General features: G+C 41.2%; 1 protein-coding gene across 1 annotated transcript in view; it reads right to left on the reverse strand.

Moving 5' to 3' along the window:
- The window catches only part of LOC117385797 (disks large-associated protein 1), a 48,528-nt gene that overhangs the window by 28,126 nt on the left and 1,608 nt on the right, over positions 1-18,794 (reverse strand). The window contains exon 3 of the mRNA XM_055228269.1: positions 1,970-2,184. Coding sequence (XP_055084244.1) covers positions 1,970-2,184 — 215 coding nt within the window. The remainder of the gene's footprint in view (positions 1-1,969; positions 2,185-18,794) is intronic.

Raw genomic sequence — 18,794 nt, forward strand, 5'->3', positions numbered from 1 at the left:
TACAATGTGGCCAACCTGTCTCCTCTGGTGGGCAACATGAAGCACCATATTGAGAACACAGCAGAATTTGTGAGTAAAGTCCAGCATCTCCAATTTGATTCAGATGAGGTCATGGTCTCATTTGATGTGACCTCTCTTTTCACTTGTATCCCCACATCAGTAGCGGTGGAGGCAGCAAAGAGGAGGTTACTGCAGGATACTAAGCTAAAAGAGAGAACTAAACTGCCACTGGACCAAATCTGCAAACTGCTGGAAATTTGTTTAAATACCACATATTTCCAGTTTAGAGGAAACTTCTCTAGGCAAATCCATGGCTGTGCCATGGGCTCACCGCTCTCTCCTATTATGGCTAACTTTTATCTGGAATAATTTGAACAGAAGGCACTGGCCTCATTTCCAGGCACTCCACCCACGCATTGGTAACAATACGTGGATGACAACTGGACTAAAATCAAAATATCAATATCTGGAACGCTTTACTAAACATATTGATGCTGTGGATCCAAACATCAAGTTCACATGGGAAGAGGCCAAGGAGAACAAACTGGCCTTCTTAGATTGTGCAGTAACAATAGGAGAGGACTGGCGACTCCAGGTAGAAGTCTTCAGGAAACCCACACTCACTGACCAATACCTGCTGTTTGATTCACACCATCCACTGCAGCACAAACTCGGAATGATCCATACTCTACAACACAGAGCTCAAGTGGTGCCCACAAACGCAGAGGAAGAAGTCAACACCTCTCAGCTTGTGGATATCCAAAATGGGCCTTTAATAGATCTAAGGGAGCGAGGGAATCTGAACCTAGAAGGAAAGGTGTAACTATTCCTTATACAGTGGGTGTGTCTGAAAAGCTTCAGGTTCAGGTAGTTTGAGATTCCGGGTTATTTTAAACCTACAAACACTTTAAGATAGAAACTGGGGACAAAACCCCAAGTCATAAACAAAGTAATGTGGTCTACCCCATTCAGTGTAGTAAAGAGTGCAGTGAGTGTTACACTGGAGAAACTAAATGGCCACTCCATAAGAGAATGTACCAACACTATCGTGAGAGCTCCTCTGGACCCCAGTCTGCTGTGCAGAGGGGAGTTAAAGAAGCTATTTTTGTTTGTTTCCCCCATCTATAACTCCATCCCCCAGACCCAAAGCACACAAATGAAACAAAGAGAACAATAGAGCTTATCAGGATACCAATATGTGTGGGAAAAAAAACATTAACAGTTGTATGAATATGTTAAGTATGTCTCAGGCACAGTGCACACTTAGTATAGCTCAATAGACCTAGCATACATACAGAAACTGTAAACAAAATCTGTTTCCAGCCCCTCCCTTCAGATAGATATAAGGCTGACCAGAACTGAAGAAGCAGCTTGGATGAGCAGCAAAACGTCTTCACTCCTTCAACTTTTTGTCTAGTTGACAGATTTTACTTTTGGTTTTTACTATGAATCAGACCTGGACGACTGAGGGGTTACACAGATGTATATGAGGGTTTTCACTAGTAGACCACTCCCTCTGACGGGCTTGAAAATGGGAGGGAGCTAACAACGGGTCTAAACCAGGTCTAAAATATGACTGTTGCTGCTGTATTTTAAGCATGAAATAACACACAGGAGGACAGCAAAGTGCGTACAACTGAATCTAAATCAAACACTCTATAACACCTGTCACTTTCACAACACCTGTCACTCTATAACACCTGTCACACATGCCATTTTGAAAAATTCATTGTCTGACCGCTCTTCACTGTCACTTTAAATGACTGTACTTAACCTCCCCACTGCCCTTTATTTTAATGTATCCCCTTATTTAATCTGAATATAGTTTATATTATTCATTGTTTTATGTTGCTACTGGCAGAAGCTCATGTACCTCCCACAGTTTGAGAACCACTGCCCTATGCTGATAATCTTCTAGTGGTCCAGTTCTTGAACTAAGACTCCAGTCTAACCCCCTGAGGTCTCTTACTGTAGCGTGGTCATCTCGGTGAGGGAGGGCTGTGTTGCCTTCAGGTAACTGGCTCTTCGCGCCTGGACTTTGGGGGAAGGTTTGGGGCTGCCATCCGAGTCTCCGCTGTCGTCCTCCGCCATGGCTTTAACGTAACTCCCACTGCGCATCCTTCGGCACGGAATATCATCCTCTTTCACCAGCGGACAGAAACCCCCCCAGTCATCCTGAGGCACCTGCCAAGGAAGCATCAGGGCAAAACAACAACATAATAACACTGTGTATGAAACACTTGTCAGGGAAGGACCAGGACAAAACAACAACATAACCACTGTGCAGCCAAAATGAGGCACCAAGAGCAATCTGGCTGCCAACGTCTACCCAGAGGACTCCACCCAGAGGACTCAACCTGCAAACCCGTACCTCAGTATTGACCGGTAAAGATATTACCGTATTTTTTGGGCTATAGGGCACACTTAAAATCCTTTAATTTTCTCAAAAATCAACAGTGCGCTTTATAATCCGGTGTAATTACAGCAACTGTAGTCAAGAGCCTTGTGGAGTAATATGTATGTAACTACACCAAAATCTGTTAAGAGACATGCTTATGAAGCGGATTTCAAACTTAAGGCTATCAGTCACGCACTAGAACGTGGAAATAGAGCAGCTGCAAGTGAATTCAGCATTAATGAATCAATGGTACAGAAGTGGAGGAAGCAAGAAGATGACCTGTGCCAAGTAAAGAAGACCAAAAAGAGTTTCCGAGCGAACAAAGCGAGATGGCAACAGTTAGAGGACAATATTGAACAGTGGGTTATTGAATATAGAACAGCAGATAGAAGAGTCTCTACAGTCTCTATTCGACTCAAGGCAACAGCAGCACGTGACATGAAGATCAACGACTTTTGAGGAGGTCCTTCTTGGTGCTTCCGCTTTATGAAAAGGTGTAATCGCTCCATCTGCATAAGAACTACCATCTTGCAGCAACTGCCAAAGGACTACGAAGAAAAGCTGGCCCCTTTTCCCCCGCCTACTGCAAGAAGAACATCACTGAAAAGGAGATTCAGCCAGAACACATCACCAACATGGACTAAGTCCTCCTCACCTTTGACATCCACGTGAACCGTACTGCCGAAAAACAGGAGGCCGGTATCTATACACACCACAAGGAACGAGAAGTCATCTTTCACTGTAAAAGAGGAAAGAGGAAAACTTTGTTCTGGTCGGTGTCATCATCAAGGCTAACCCAAAGAACTGGATGGACGAGGAGAAGATGAGTGAGTGGCTGAGAGAAGTTTACGTCAAGAGACCAGACGGCTTTTTCCACAAATCTTCGTCCATATGCGTGCCCATTACACCGATACTGTCAAAACCCAAGTGAAGCAAACAAATTCGGATTTTGCCATCATTCTGGGTGGATTAACCAGAGAACTCCAATGGTTAGATATGAGTGTCAACTGGTCATTCACAGTTAAATTGCGAGCTGCGTGGGAGCTTTGGATGACAGAAGGTGAACACACATTCACCAAGACAGGGAGACAACACCGGGCGAGTTACACCACTATCTGGCAGTGGATCGTGGATGCCTGGGCTAAGGTGTCAGGCTCAAATGTCGTCAGAGCTTTTAGGAAGGTCAGAATCATCACTGAACAGCTAAGTAACAGTGACAAGACTGACTTGGATAATGATGAGAGGGATCCAGGCATGTTTGATGCTGTAATCGCCCAACTGTTAAACTCAGACACTGAAGATGAAGAATTTGATGGATTTGAGGACGAGGAATGAACTGAAAAAGTTTTGTATTTTGTATTTTAGAACTGTTACAGCTGTTGAATGTTGAGCGTTATTATAAATTAGTTGAATAGTTGAATAAAGTTTGACTTATCTGACTGTTTTGTTTCGCTTAATGTGTCCATAGACTGTATAAAGAAGTGGACTAAGCGAGTGTGACGTTACTAATAGGGTTCACTGTGCTTTATAATCCGGGGCGCCTCATGTATGAAAATAGATGCATTCCTTGATCTAGCGCCTTGTAATCCAGTGTGCTTTATAGCCCGAAGAATACCGTACACAAAATTGACTCTTGTGAGTGTTAAGTCATGTTAGAACGTTGTTACCGCCTCAAAAACACACCTGGAGTTGTGTTTTGTTTCATTCACACATGTTTAAGTAATCCTTATTATTAGTCTGTTTACATCTCCAAAGCTCAAATGCTCTGTTCCACCTTGTGATGTCATGAAGTGGTAGTTATCAAGATAATAGCTCCTTTTACCTTTTGTTCAATAGAGATTGGAAATTCCAGAGCTGAATCATCCAAATAATTCTAGTGAAGGTGTATAGAGTTTAAAAACGCAGTGGAGCACTTCCTGTATTACTGCATGACATCACAATGTGGAACAGAGTGTTTTCTGTTTGAGAGAAGAACTCTACATTCCTAAATATACAGGGTTTGTGCGTTAAATATGTGTGAATGAAACAAAACACAACTCCATCTCTGTTTGTGATCATGAAACTATATTATAATATAGATCAGAAGATAGTGTAACATGGGCCCTTTAAATGTCTCTTTCTTAAAATTGCTAATTAGCCTAAGCAAGAGAGCAGAGACAACACAAAGGTAGTTAATTCCAAACAAAAAATAAATATATTGATGATTAAATGACGTTTAAAACATTATAAACTAATTAAAAATGGTGAAGGACATGAGAGTGGAGGTGCATCCTGGTAGAGGTCTGCGGGGTAGGGTCCTCTGGGTGGAGGTCAGCAGCCACACTCTCTTGGAGGCACCTGCTAGACCAAAACAAGGGAATACCCAGAGTCCATATGAGATACCTGTGAGGGAAAATTACACATACAGAAACACATACACACACACCCCCACACACCCCCACACACACACACACACACTGGTCACACTCTCTGGTCCTATACTACCTATGATTCTGTTCTTTCAAGTTTACTTTTAAAACTCGGCAAATTAATTCAGCATTCTTGCCTGGTTAGTCCTCTGCTAATAGTTAATGAGTGAAGAGGTTGTTTAAAGGAGACATATTCTGCCAAATCAACTTTTCATTTCTTTTTTTTTATGAAGAATTCCTGTTCTCTGAAACTTTTTCTTAATGGTGACACACATAGGATTCGGCAGTGTGACGTAGCAATTTTGGACAAATGAGAAAAAAATATAAATAAATCCATTGCTCGTTAGAGTGAACTGCAGCTTTTCATGGGCCAGAGTTAAGTGAAGATGGATACATTTTAAAAAGTCAGAGAAGCATCACTTTGTGACATCAGCAGGTGAGCATTTTCAGATCTGTAGCTCAGCAGCTCAGTTGGTAGTGTTTATCCACTGACGTGAAGGTTGGTAGTTCAAATCCCACTCTCAACATAAACATCATTAATTGAGTGGTCCAATCCAGCCCAGTCCAATCTCACAGATGAACGCTGTCGTTGTGTCCTTGGGCAAGACACTTAACACACCTCACCCTCAGTGTCTGTGTACACTGGTGTGTGAAAGTGTGTGTGAATGGGTGAGCAGTTCCTTGATGTAAAGTGTTTTGAGTGCCTTGAAGTTGGAAAAAGACTATATAAAAGTGTGACCATTTACCAAATATTTTTATTACTGAAATATGAAGGAATGGAATAAAACATAAATAGGTTTTAATTAAGAAGTAATCTAAATTCTACTTAATAAAAACTTGAGCCTCAGATCTTTCTATTCACGTCACCAGCTCCAAGTCCAGTCACTCACGAGAAGAAGTAGGAACCAATCGTTTTCCAGTCTCTGTCAAAACTCGTCCTCGGATGGTCCGTTGATTTGGTGATTGTCAATGATGTCGCTCCATGTTCCCGATAACTTAACTCCCGATCCAAATTAGCATAACATAGCCTGATTTGCGTTGCCTGATTTGCGTCGCTCAGCCCTGGTCCATGGGAAATGAACCCCGCTCTCCTTTTCAAAGCGAGTCTACCTCCAACATAACAAGACATCTGCTTCTCCTAATGAGGCCCTGGCTGAATCCTCTGGCACAAAAACTACAGCTGTTTAAATGGAGCAGGTCCATGTTCAATTATGAAGTGTCACTCAAGAATAAGACTATGTAACCAGTGTGGTATAAAGACGTCCAGCAGAATAGCTTTTAATCATGTTATTATGTTGCATTCATGTAGCATCAGAACTTTTTAGAATCTCTAAAGTTCTCAGGGGGAATTTGCTGTGTAACGTCAGATTGCAAATGTGTTTATTTCAAAAACAGTGAATCTCTCATAGGGTTCGAAAGGCTCCGTCCTCCATCTGAACACAACCTATTGATACTTTGAAGTGACATCACGCTGAGGTGTTCTGCATGTATGTCTGTGGAGGAATGATCAGCAGTTACCATGGTGACACAGTGCACACATTAGCAAACATTGCCAAAGTTTTTAGATCGCTCTGAAAACTTAAAAAAAAAAAAAAAAAAAAAAAAAAGTACAGAATTGATTAAACCAACACATTTTCAGGAGACTGTGATCATTATGAGCATTCATGGTCCTGTTTAGTTTGATTTTCAACAAGTGACTATCTGAAAACTGTTGGCTAATGCTAGCTAGCTTGTGGCTGTAATGTTACATGTGAGAATCTTGTTTAACAGCACAAAACTACATGAAACTACAACAGGTGAGCTACTTCAACTCTTTCTGATCAGATTGTGGTAAAATGAAGCTTAGATTAAAGTCTAACACAGCTTCAGACAGATCAGTGCCTATAGTTAGCATCACACCCCCAGGGAATGTGGATGACATCAGCTGCAAAGTATCAATATGCCCCTGCCCTCCATGTGAAATTATGACATCAAAATTCTATGGCGTTGACACGGCCTATTGGTAGTTTTCATATTCTGTAAGATTCCCTATTGATTACGTCGAACTTTGCCAGGAAATATCCAAAAGTTAAATTCACAAATGTTGAACGTAGTCATTTCTATTAGTGACTCAACCCAAGAACTTACTATATTACACGCAGACTGTATAAAGAAGTGGACTAAGTGAGTGTGACGTTACCCACAGCGTTCAGCTCCAGTCAAATGAAGCTCATCGAGGCTAGAGCAGTTATAGCAGCCAATTTGGAGCCAAGTTCCATATTTGGAATTCTGACTGTGAGCATCACAGCAACAAAAGAGCCAATCCGGATCAAGGTTGTAGAAGGTAACACCCCTTCCTGCTCACGCTACTTAGCATGGTCGTGACGGCTTAGCAACACTGTCAATCAAACCCGTTGCTAACGGTAGCGGAAGTGTCCTCGGTGAAAGAAGGCGCCTCATTTGTCTGTTATTAATGTTTATATCTTGATTTACAGACATAATAGCAAAATAAAAACACCAGGATCATGCAGAGCGGGTTAAGACAAACATTTTAAGACCAAAATGATGAGGCTCACAGCAGCCGGTCGGTACAGAGAGAGGGGCGACTGTTTTTCAATGGAAAGTGAATTGGAGCCAGAGTCAAGCGCACCCATGGTCACTTCCTATTTGGAACCTTGAGGCTAGCAGGTTAGCTATGTCCATTTATATATAGACTATTACAACAGAAACCTTCATTTGAAAAGTATTACTTTGACCTGCCCCATCTGTGTTAAATATTATGGGTCTAGACAATGTTATGTCATCTGAAACACAGCAGTAAGCTAGTTTTTGGTCTATACTTCCCATCCAGTTTTTTTTTTGTTTTTTTTGTTTTTTGCTGTTTTGCTGTCTGTGGGCTGGTGTCTTGCTTCTTGTGAGTGAGACTTGTCAGAAACCTCCAGTGACTAATCGTGGTGATCTGTGGACTCTCTCCGCTCTGAGTCTGCGCTGCGTCAAACCGACACAAATGAGCAGTTTTGCTATAAAAAGCCACAGTGGGCTCCAGACCAGCTGTGCGAGCTCCAGCAGAAGCAGCGGAGCACCCACGCACCCCGCGCTTCTTCACCCAGCCCCGAGCCTCCGATCCCGGGCACGTCTGAAGCGGAGGGGGGGCGCTCCGGAGGGTGGGGGATAATGGTGTAATTAACAGGAATAGCTTTGCAGTCGTCATTGGAGCGCTTTTAAGAGTAGATAATGCAGAGAGAGAAAGAGAGAGGGATGGAGAGAGGGAGAGAAAGACGAAGGGTATTTCACATTGAGAACTGGAGGCGGTTGCTGTGGAAACGCAGAGCTGTTTTTTTTTGATTGGTCGAAGAAAAGGAAGTGAGAGGGATAGAGAGATTGAGATAAAGGAGAGGAGAGAAGAAAGAGAAGAGAAAGAGGAGGGAGAGATAAAGGTGTAGAGAGGAGGTGGAAGGATAGAGAGAGAGAAAAAGAGAGAGGGAAAGTCTGAGGAAGATGTGAGAAGGAGGAGGGAGATTTAGCAAGTGAGGGGGAGAAAGTCAGGATGAAAGAAGAGAGGGACAGAGGCAGGAAGAAAGGAGAAAGAGAAGGGTGAAGGGGAGAGAGATTGAGATAACAAAAAGAGGAAAGAAAGAGAGATGAAAGAGACAGAGGGAGAAATAAAGGTATAGAGAGAATATGAGAGCGAGTCTGAGGAAGAGATGAAGGTAGCAAGTGAAGGGGAGAATCAGAGGAGAGGAGGAGAGAATGAAAAAGTCAGGCAGATAGAAAAGAGAAAGCAAAGGATGAAAGAGAGGGGGGAGAGGGAGGGTAAAGAGTGAGAGGAGGAGAGGAAAGAGGAGGTATGAAGAAGAGAGTGGGATAGAGAGAAAACAAAAGCAGAGAGAAACGGTAAGGGATAGAGAGAGGGAGTCTGAGGGAAATATGAGAGGGAGGAGAGAGAGAGAGGAAGTGAAGGGAGAGAGGGAGGGCAGGAAGGAAGGGTGAGATAAAGAGAAGAGAGGGAGAGAGAGAAAGAGAGGTGAGGGAGAAAGAGAGAGAGCATGAGAGAAAGAAAGGTGAGGGAGAGAGAAAAACAGGTGAGGGAGGGAGAAAGAGAGATGAGGGAGAGAGAGAGCATGAGAGCAAAAGAGGTGAGGGAGAGAGAAAGAGAGACTGTGAGAGAGAAAGAGCGAGAAAGACAGCGAGTGAGCAAGAGAAAGAGAGAAGGAGAGAGAGTGAGAGAGCGAAAGAGAGAGTGGGAGAGAGAAAGAGAGTTGAGGGAGGGAGAAAGAGTGAGAGAGAAGGGGGGAGAAAGAGTGAGAGTGTACAGGTGACAGGGAAGCCAGCGCTGCACAAACACAGCGCTCTATTCTCAGAGATATAAATAAAACAGGACATGTTCCAGAGGCTGACATACAGACATGAGGTTTTAAAGGAATCCAAAAGTGAACCGCAAACCCGATACCACCTTTTAAATATTTATATTATCTGTCTGTCTGTACCGCTCTCTTATTTGAACGTCTGAATGATTATTTGAAACCTGAGGAGTGGAGGGACCGAAACATGGTGCCAATAAAAGTCATGAAGAGTGAGACAGCGTCCAGGAGTTTTTTGAAAAGTTTTCAGCTAAGTGTCTCCGCTCCAACTGTCGGAGTCCACCCAAATGAGGCTGACGTGTTCTGTATATTAGAGCTGTGACAGTGTCTCTCCGAAGGTTGGCGGTTCGAATCCGGCTCTCGACGTAAACATCATTGGTGGAGCGGTCCAATCAACAGACCCAGAGGTTGGCAGCACGATTCCAGCTCCCACAAATGAATACTGTCATTGTGTGCTTGGGTGAGACACTTAACCAACCTCGGTGTTCGTACACCGGTGTATGAATGTGTGTGTGTGAATAGGTGAGTGGTTCCTTGATATAAAGCACTTTGAGTGAGACAGAAAAGCATTGACCATCCTCAAAATATGGTAAAAGTAGTTTGTGAGCTCCTTCAGTTAAGCGTTTTCCTCTGCAGTTCAAAACTTACTGTCCTTTTTGGGGTTAGTCTTTGGACTTCTTTGCTTCCTCCGCACCACCATCACCCTGACGCTCCATCATCAAGAAGCAGAACATCGTGCACTACGGCTTCAGTCGACTAAAGAAGCTCTTGTTCCGCCCATCAATTGGTCAACTCAAAAGGGAAAGCAGCAAAAGCTCTCAAAACTTTTGCGTATTTCTATATATCTGACCTAAACTGTGCTCAAAATACTACAGCTAATAACAGTGCTAGGAAAAAGGGTATTTGTGTGTAAAAAGGCAGATTAAACATAGGATTCACATCCAAATCTTCAGCTAATCCACTCCATACCATCTCATTTCTGATGTGGTCCCGTGTAAATCCATATCATCCAAATACAATGATTTGCCAACTACAAATTGTGGTTGACTAAGACTCCAGTCCTATCATGCATTCTGTTGAGAAGATGATCGTCTCTCCAGGACTTGGACATCTCCAGGACTCGAGCCGAGCAGGTCCAAACACAGCTGACCCTTCTCACCCTGGAAAAATATCGAACTGGGATTTTTCTGTCAAGCATTATGATTGGGAATAGATTTGTGATTTATGTTTTATGTCTGGAATATGAAGTGACAAACTAACATGAGAATCACATTTCAGAACATGTTTGTACAGATCTAAACTACAGGGTTAGATGTTTATATGCAGAATAAAGCATAAACTGTGCATATAAATGGACATAGCTAACCTGCTAGCCATCAACTCCATCGACGCTGGCTCCAATTCACTTTACATTAGAAAATTGTGTCCCCTCTCTCTGTAACTGCTGCTGTCAGACTCATCATTTTGGTATTAAAAAGTTCATATTAACCCGCTCTACATGATCCTTGTATTTTTTATTATGCTATTGTGTCCGTAACTCAAGGTAAGAGACAAATCAGGAGCTTTCTTTCTCCAAGGACGTGCATCTCCCTGGCATTACCTTCAATAACCTCGCTCCTGATTGGCTTGTTGGTTGCTATGATACGCTGCCAACCTCGATGAGCTTCATTTGACTGGAGCTCACTCACTTTGTCCACTTCTTTATACAGTCTGTGAGAATAAGACTGGAGATTGTGTTGTTTGTGGAAGGAATTATGGTGCTTCAAAAACTATAGCCTTTGTGATTTGCTAAATTTTGATTTTGATTCAATTGTGATTAATCCTCCAACCTCACTGGACACGGACTATTTGAGTCACTCCCGTCAGGCAGGGGTGCAACAACAAATCCTGGGCCCTGGGTACAAACCATCATGGTGGGCCCACACTGCACGTTGTCTAAGGAAAACCGCTCATTACAGACTTTGTGAGGGGCTCCTCTTTGAAATGGCCCTGGGTAAACAATACCCTTTACCCCTTCAGTCCGTTGCCATTGTTGGCAGGAAGTGACAGTTTGATTTTCTGATTTGATTTGATTTAAATTAACCTCCCCAACCTCTTTAACCAAGACTATCATAGACTACTGCAGATTGCTGATAGCTAATATACTTACCTTGCTTTAAGACTTAGCTTTAAACGTATCTTTGTGTATACACTGACTCATTACAGGCAGCAGATGATAATTAGCATTGTACTAGCATAACGCCAACTGTATCATAATACTCTGCTCACTTCATCCAAACTCACTCATCCATATCACTCAACAGTTTAAATCCAACACAACATTTCATCAGATTCAAGGAAAAACGTGGCAGTTTCACAAAAGTTCCTCAGACCAGTCGAGATGTGATTGGCTAATTTGCAGCTAGCATACTTTAAGCTTCTTTTGGACTGATAAGCTAACATGTTCAGATACTCATAGGACAACTGCAGTTAAGTATATTTGCAAAATTAGTTACTTGTAGGAATGGAAAGTATAGCAGTTAGCTTTACTATATATTTTAAAAAGTACGTAGTATTCTGTTCAAAGTGCACATTGTAAAGAACTCCAGGAGTGTTAACATTTGAGAGCAGAGTGAAAAATGAACTGATTAACTAATACAAGAATCCCATGCATTTCAGAACATGTTTGAAGAGGTCTAAACTACAGGTACAACAAGAATGTTCTATACAAGACTGGTGTGAGGTGCCTTTGTGAATGTGCTCCATAGAAAGTGCAGGAAAAAGAGAGACACCAGGAGAAGTATGGATCCTACAGAGAGTAAGGCTGCTATGGACTACTGCTCTTACTGCTCTACACACAGGAAACCACAGCACGAGAGGCGCCGCCAAAGTAAAACAAGAGCCTTCAAAATAAAGGGGGATCCAGTGCCGTCAAAGTAAAAGAGGGGAGGAAGAGAGGGCCAGCGCCACCAAAGTAATATAACAGGCACCTTCAAAATAAAAGGAGGGGAGGAGGACTAGTGTCACCAAAATAAAAGGAGGGAGGAAGAGAGGGCTAGCGCCACCAAAGTAAAAGAATGTTACTGTCACTTTGTACCGGAAATCAATTTCGCACCTTTGACTAAACTCTGCATGTGTCGATAGAAAGTAAATTATTTTATAAGCATTCATAGGTATTTATGGTAAAGCCTCATTTCCACAGGGCCTTTACCGGACGGTACGGTGAAGCGATTCCAAAGGAGTCTGGAAAATCAAAAATCGTACCTGAATTATACTTTCAAAAGGCTGATCTCAGCCAATCAGAAAAGACAAGACATTTAGTGTTCCAAGTTTGTGAAACGAAGCTAAAGCTAAAGCTAGCATAAACACTAAACTTCTTCCAGTTCATCATCAGTTTTTTTGTCACGCTGTGTCTTGCTAGACCTGTGTCATGTCCAAAAATGGCCTGGGCAGTTTGTAATAGAAACGTTACCCGGCTGGAGGTTCCTCCCCAAACTATTCTGCACCAAGCGAACCATGCCAGTGGAAATGACATTTAAGTTTACAGATGGTACTAATTTACATTGATAATCATCATTACTCTTCACAAAACATAGCAGCTCAGATTTTAAACTGGATTTTTACCTAGCGTCCATGCTAGCGAAATGGTGACAATGTTATATATATCTTTGTACCTTTACCTTAACTTGTCTTATTTAATACAAACTGATCTGTTTTGGGGTTTGTGATGTACATGAAGGAACAAAGGCATCACACACTGAGCGCCTCCTACAGGTTACCTAAGATTTTAGCCATTTCACTAGCATGGACACTAGCTGCCTCTGCTAACTGCTATCTTAAAATGCTGATTAAAAACAGCACACAACGTGTATACACTATACATTCTATTAACGCACGAGCAGTAGACAAAGGAGCAAAATGGGCATCCGGTACAAAAAGGGCAATGACAGGACAGACAAAGAAGACGGGGAGAGAGGATCAGGCGGTTTCAAAATAAAAGAACCAAGGAGTAGGAGTAACAGGGACCAGCCAAAGTAAAAGGACAGGTGTCTTCAAAATAAAATAAGTCAGGAGAAGAACGAGATACCTTCAAAATAAAAGAATAGGGAAAGAGGGGGATAAAATAGCCCTGATCAAAATAAAAAGACTGAAAAGGAACTGATGCCTTCAAAATAAAAGAGGGAAGTAAGAAGGGGGCAGCTCCGCCAAAATAGAATAATAAGGGGATAAGGCGCTGTAAAAATAAAAGAAGTGACGAGAAGGACTGAAGGATGCCTTCAAAATAAAAGGACCAGAGAAGGGGCCAGGCGCTTTCAAAGGTGAAGGAGGTGAGTGAGGGAGAGGGAGCTACTCTAGATCAGTGTTTCTTCTCAAGCTGTGGACACACATATGATATTATATATGTGAAATGATATCACTGGGATCATTGGGTTTGAAATGTAAAGATATTTTTTATTTGAAGAGGGAATTATAGTTACCTAGATAAATACAGAAGTTATTTGAATTTTCCATTGTATTCCCCAATAGTAACTTTCTACATTATACATTCAGACCTGGTTTAGTCCTGGTATAGACCGAGTTTAGTCTTATCTTACCTAGATCCTAGTTCTAGTTCTAGTCCTGGATTAATCCTGGTCTAGTCCTGGATTAGTTTTGCAAGTGTTCTTGGTTCTTGTTCTTGGTTTATACAGAGCCTTGGTTGAGTCTTGCTTCAGTCTTGGTCTAGTCCTGGTTCAGCGCTGCTTTAGTCTTGGCCTAGTCCCAGTCTAGTCTTGGTCTAGTTGTGGTTCAGCCCTACTTTAGTTTAGTTCTCGTGTAGTCCTGGTCTAGTCCTGGTCTAGTCCTGGTCTAGTCCCAGTCTATTGTCGGTCTAGCCCTGGTTCAGCCCTGCTTTAGTCCTGGTCTAGTCCTGGTTCAGCCCTGCTTTAGTCCTGGTCTAGTCCTGGTTCAGCCCTGCTTTAGTCCTGGTCTAGTCCTGGTTCAGCCCTGCTTTAGTCCTGGTCTAGTCCTGGTTCAGCCCTGCTTTAGTGGTCCTTGTCTCCACTCTGCACTCACAGCCTGGAGGAGATTTGGATTGACACAAACTGCAGCTCACACTTAAATCTGTGAAATCTGGAGCTACTACGGCGCAGGACTTGTCACATCTGAAGATTTGTGCTTTTAGAACAAAGAGCACTTCTCTCCCTAAGCAACACACGCTGCTTTTACCCACTGGACTTCCTCTTCATCATCCAGCTCAAAATTATAATGAAAACATGCACTATTTGAATTACCATGTAAACCGTTAGCCTAGCTTTTGTACTAATGTGTCCACGATCTTGAAACCAGTGTTGTCCATTTCAAAACGGCCAAATATGAAAAATGAAAAAAATGAAAATAAACTGTTGCTAGGTAGAATTTTGAACCCTAATGCACAGATTTTACCATTTCCAATCATAACTATTTAAAAGTGCGCTATGCCAATTTTCTGGTGAAGAGTACGCCAGCTTCTCGTCTCCATGGAGATGTTCGCCTGGAGATGTTTGCCTTTAGTGATGATTTACCTTGAATGTTCCATAGTATGATATTAAACTTATGTGTCTCTATGGCGCTTTTTTCCTGTTAGTGAATAAACCTGAGGCAGATACGTTCAATGTCATACTGCTTTGATTGGGTTCTCCACCGCTTTCTTGTCTCCATGAAGATACTACTGCTTAGCCAGGAATGCTCCAAAGTATGGCATTAAACTTATATGTCTTACTTTTATGCTTTTAATGTTGTTGTTTTGTCTTCTCTTTGCCTGTATGGATCTTATTCTGCCTCTTGGCCAGGTTGTCGTTGAAAATGAGAATTGGTTAACTGACCTGAATAAAGGTTAAATAAAAAATAAAATAAATAAATATCAAAATACAGGAGTTTTTATTGCAACAAAAATACCTTAAAAAACATAATTCTTACTGTCTCCACAGATCTGACCTGTAACTTAACCTGGTCTCACCATTTCCTTGTTTCCATGGAGACAGATAAGTTTGGACATTACATTAGACATGTTGCTGCTTCTGACAGGTGTAACCCAGAGAGATTAAAGGATGGGTCAAATGCAGAGATATTTGTTTCCTTATCAAACTGTTCTCTGTACAGGCCCTGCTCTGTTAACGACATTATCACAATGGACACTGAAAAATATAATTATGTCCAGATTTATTTAATTTGAATCAACATTTAAAGTGCCAGAAAACAGGGACACTTCTAACAGCTGTGATGGACACGATGGACGTGACACTGACTGTTTGGAGGAAGAACACTTTTAGAACCAGATCTGTTTTCTTAAAATGATAAATAAAGGGAGAATACCTTTGAAATACTGTACTTAAACATCTCAGTAAAAATGAGTATAGCAGAGGTGGGAAGTGCTACTTGAGTATTATATTGTACAGTGTAACAGTACTCTTACTCGAGTAAAACAATGGTTATTTTTCCCATCAGTCACATCAGATTATTATTAAAGGTTTTGTCTTTCTAATTACATCAAACTTAAAATTGTAAATCAGATGTTATGTCCAAACTTACACATCCTTCTTCCCAAATACTTAATACTCAAATAGGCCTACAAGTGTCACCTCTGAGTACTAGTAGTCACCATAGGAGTAGTATGTAGAACTAATATCTTTTAGTAATAATATGTTCTTAACTATGCATAGTATCAGGAGTAATTAGAAGTACATGCAATTTTATTCTGAATACATATTAATTCAGTCCTCTGCATTTGACCCACTTTTCTCTGTCTTTGGGGTTTAACCAGAAGCAGCAGTGGACTTGGTCAGGAGTACCTCGCTGGAGGATTACCCAACTGTGCATGTTTTAGGCTGACTCAGACAACTGTAAACTCCACATACAAAAGCCTTATAACCATGGACTGTATATATAAATAGACATAGCTAACCTGCTAGCTACCACATTCCAAATAGAAAGTGGTCATGGTTGCGTTTCCGGCTCTATCGACTCTGACTCCAATTCACTTTCTATTAAAAAACTGTGGTCCCTCTCTCTGTAGCTGCTGCTGTCAGACTTGTCATTTTGGTCTTAAACTGTTTGCATTAACCCGCTCTACATGATCCTGTTTTTTTTTTTTTTAATTTCATTGTTGTGCTGTAAATAAAGATATGAACATTAATAACAGATAAATCAGGCATCTTTCCTGAGGTTGCCCCAGCTAGCGGTAGCAACAGGTTTGAATGACAGCTTTGTTAAATGCCCACACCGCTGGTTTTGCAGTGGAAGGGGCGTTACCTTCAACAGCCTTGCTCCGGATTGGCTCTTTGGTTGCTATGATATTCCAAATAAAGAAATCACCTCCAAATTGGCCCCTATAACTGCTCTACCCTCGATGAGCTTCATTTGACTGGAGCCGAACGCTATGGATAACGTCCCACTCAGTACACTTGTTTATACAGTCTATGGTTCTAACCGTGAACCTTATTGGTGTGAGGCGAGGCTAACCACTCTGCCACAGCATCCTCAGACTGTTTCTGGGCTGGATGTGTAGCCTGTCGTCCCTGATCTGCCATAAGCCTGTACACAAACACACATTTAGAGACAGACTCTCCCTGAGCCCAGACAAATGCCACCGGATTTCCTCAAACTCAACAAACAAACGAGAAATTTCACTGGAGCCTTAGGAGCAGAAGGAGGCTCTGGATCTGTCACTGGAACGCTGTAAAAACATCTCACTCAACAGGAGTTTAAATACTTCAGTTCAGGATTGCAGTGTTTAATCAGAATAATCATTAAAGGCGCTGTATCTGATTTGCAGTGTTCCAAAGTTATTCCTCATTTACCTTATACATTTAGAACATCCTAATTATTCACCAGGATGAGTTTATAAGTGCTTTTCACAACTTTCAAAGGCTAGCGTGTAGTTTTGCATCACAGTAAACAACAACTAGCATGCTAAAGCAAACTTGCTGAATATCAGAAAGTTGCTTATATAATATATCTGTACTGGGGCAAGACATTTTGTTCGAATTATGGGAACAATTTAGTACATTTTCAAAAATTTTAATCATATTTTGATAAAGACTATAAAATACATGGCAAAAACCTTTTATACAGTGTATATATATTGTATACGCAGCTCTTGAGGTCAAAATAAGTCCACTGTATACTGTCTGTACCTAATTATAAAGCGCTTTATTGTCTGAGAATCAGGAATTGCATGACAGTTGTTGTTAGCTTTATCGCTCTGGGCTGTAAAAGTTGTGAAAAGCACTTATAAACTCATCACTGTAAATGATTAGGATGCTCATACTGCATCAGAGAAGTGAGGAATAACTCTGGACCACTGCAAACTGTTTAAAATGATTCTATTTTTCATGTTTTTAAGAACAAATCAGGTAGAGCACCTTTAATCATTATAGTTGTTAATCTTCCATAAAATTACTGTACATCCATGTGCCTAATACAGCTCTATATAAAACAGGTGGCTCTACGTTCTGATTGCATTATCTGTCAGGAACACCACATGAAACCCAAAACACACATAATAGTAGTTCAAATCCTCCAGTTAAAGTAGTCCTGACCAAGACTAGCTCAAGATCTGGAGATGGGTCCCACTGATCCTGACAGGTTTAGCCCGGAGACACTGAAGGATGGGTCAAATGCAGAGGACAGTGAGGTGTATCTTAACCATAACTTTAAACCTGAGCTAGTTAAAGTAAAATAATAAATAGTAGTAGCATTAGCAGTGGTTGTACATTTTAAAAACCTCAGTAATTTGCACTACTACTCCTGCTTCTGCTCTTCCACTTGACTAAGAGCAAATCCCATTTAAACAAGTACTTTGATTTCAACAATTCACTGCCATAAAAAGTGTCTATTATCTCCTCTAGTTTTCCACAATATTACAATTTTAAACCAAAATTTTGATGTTAAGGACCAGACTCAATACTTAACCACATTGAAACACGTTTTTAGACAATATACAAATTAGTAGTCGTTTCTTTTGCAGTACCATGTGGCATTTTAATAGTTCTTATATAGATTCAGACTGTTCTAAAATATATATATTGCACTATTTTCTGATCTGTTCTAATGTTGTTTCCTCATCACAAACAGACGTGGAGTTGTGTTTTGTTTCATTCACACATGTTTAACTCACAAACCTGCATGTTTAGGTTCTTCTCTCAAAACGCTCTGTTCCATCTTGTGATGTCATCATGTGGTAATACAGGAAGTGCTGCCCTGTGCTTTTAAACTCCATACACCTTCACTAGAATCATTTGGATAATTTCAGACCTTTCAGAACTGTCAATCTCTACTGAAAAAAGGTATAAGGGAGCTGTTAGCTTGAAAAGTCCCACTTCGTGACATCACAAGGTGGAACAGAGCATTTTGAGCTGAGACTAATGATAAAGTGTAGCTCAAAAATGTGTGAATGGAACAAAACACAACTCCAGGTATGATTTTTATGAGGTAACAAGAGTCCATTTTGTGTAATTTAGGACCTTTAAGGAATAATCCAACTTTTTCTTTTCATTCTGTACCGCTTCTTGTTTAAACGTCTTTTTGAAATGAGTTTTATTATCAGTTAGTATCTATTAGGGCATTGATTTCACTGCCAACCCTATTCTTTCCAAATATGTAAGCAAATCCTAAAAACTGTTTGACAATGGACCCGCACTGGCTTAGAAG

This window comes from Periophthalmus magnuspinnatus, chromosome 17, assembly GCF_009829125.3.
Source record: "Periophthalmus magnuspinnatus isolate fPerMag1 chromosome 17, fPerMag1.2.pri, whole genome shotgun sequence".
NCBI lineage: Eukaryota > Metazoa > Chordata > Actinopteri > Gobiiformes > Gobiidae > Periophthalmus > Periophthalmus magnuspinnatus.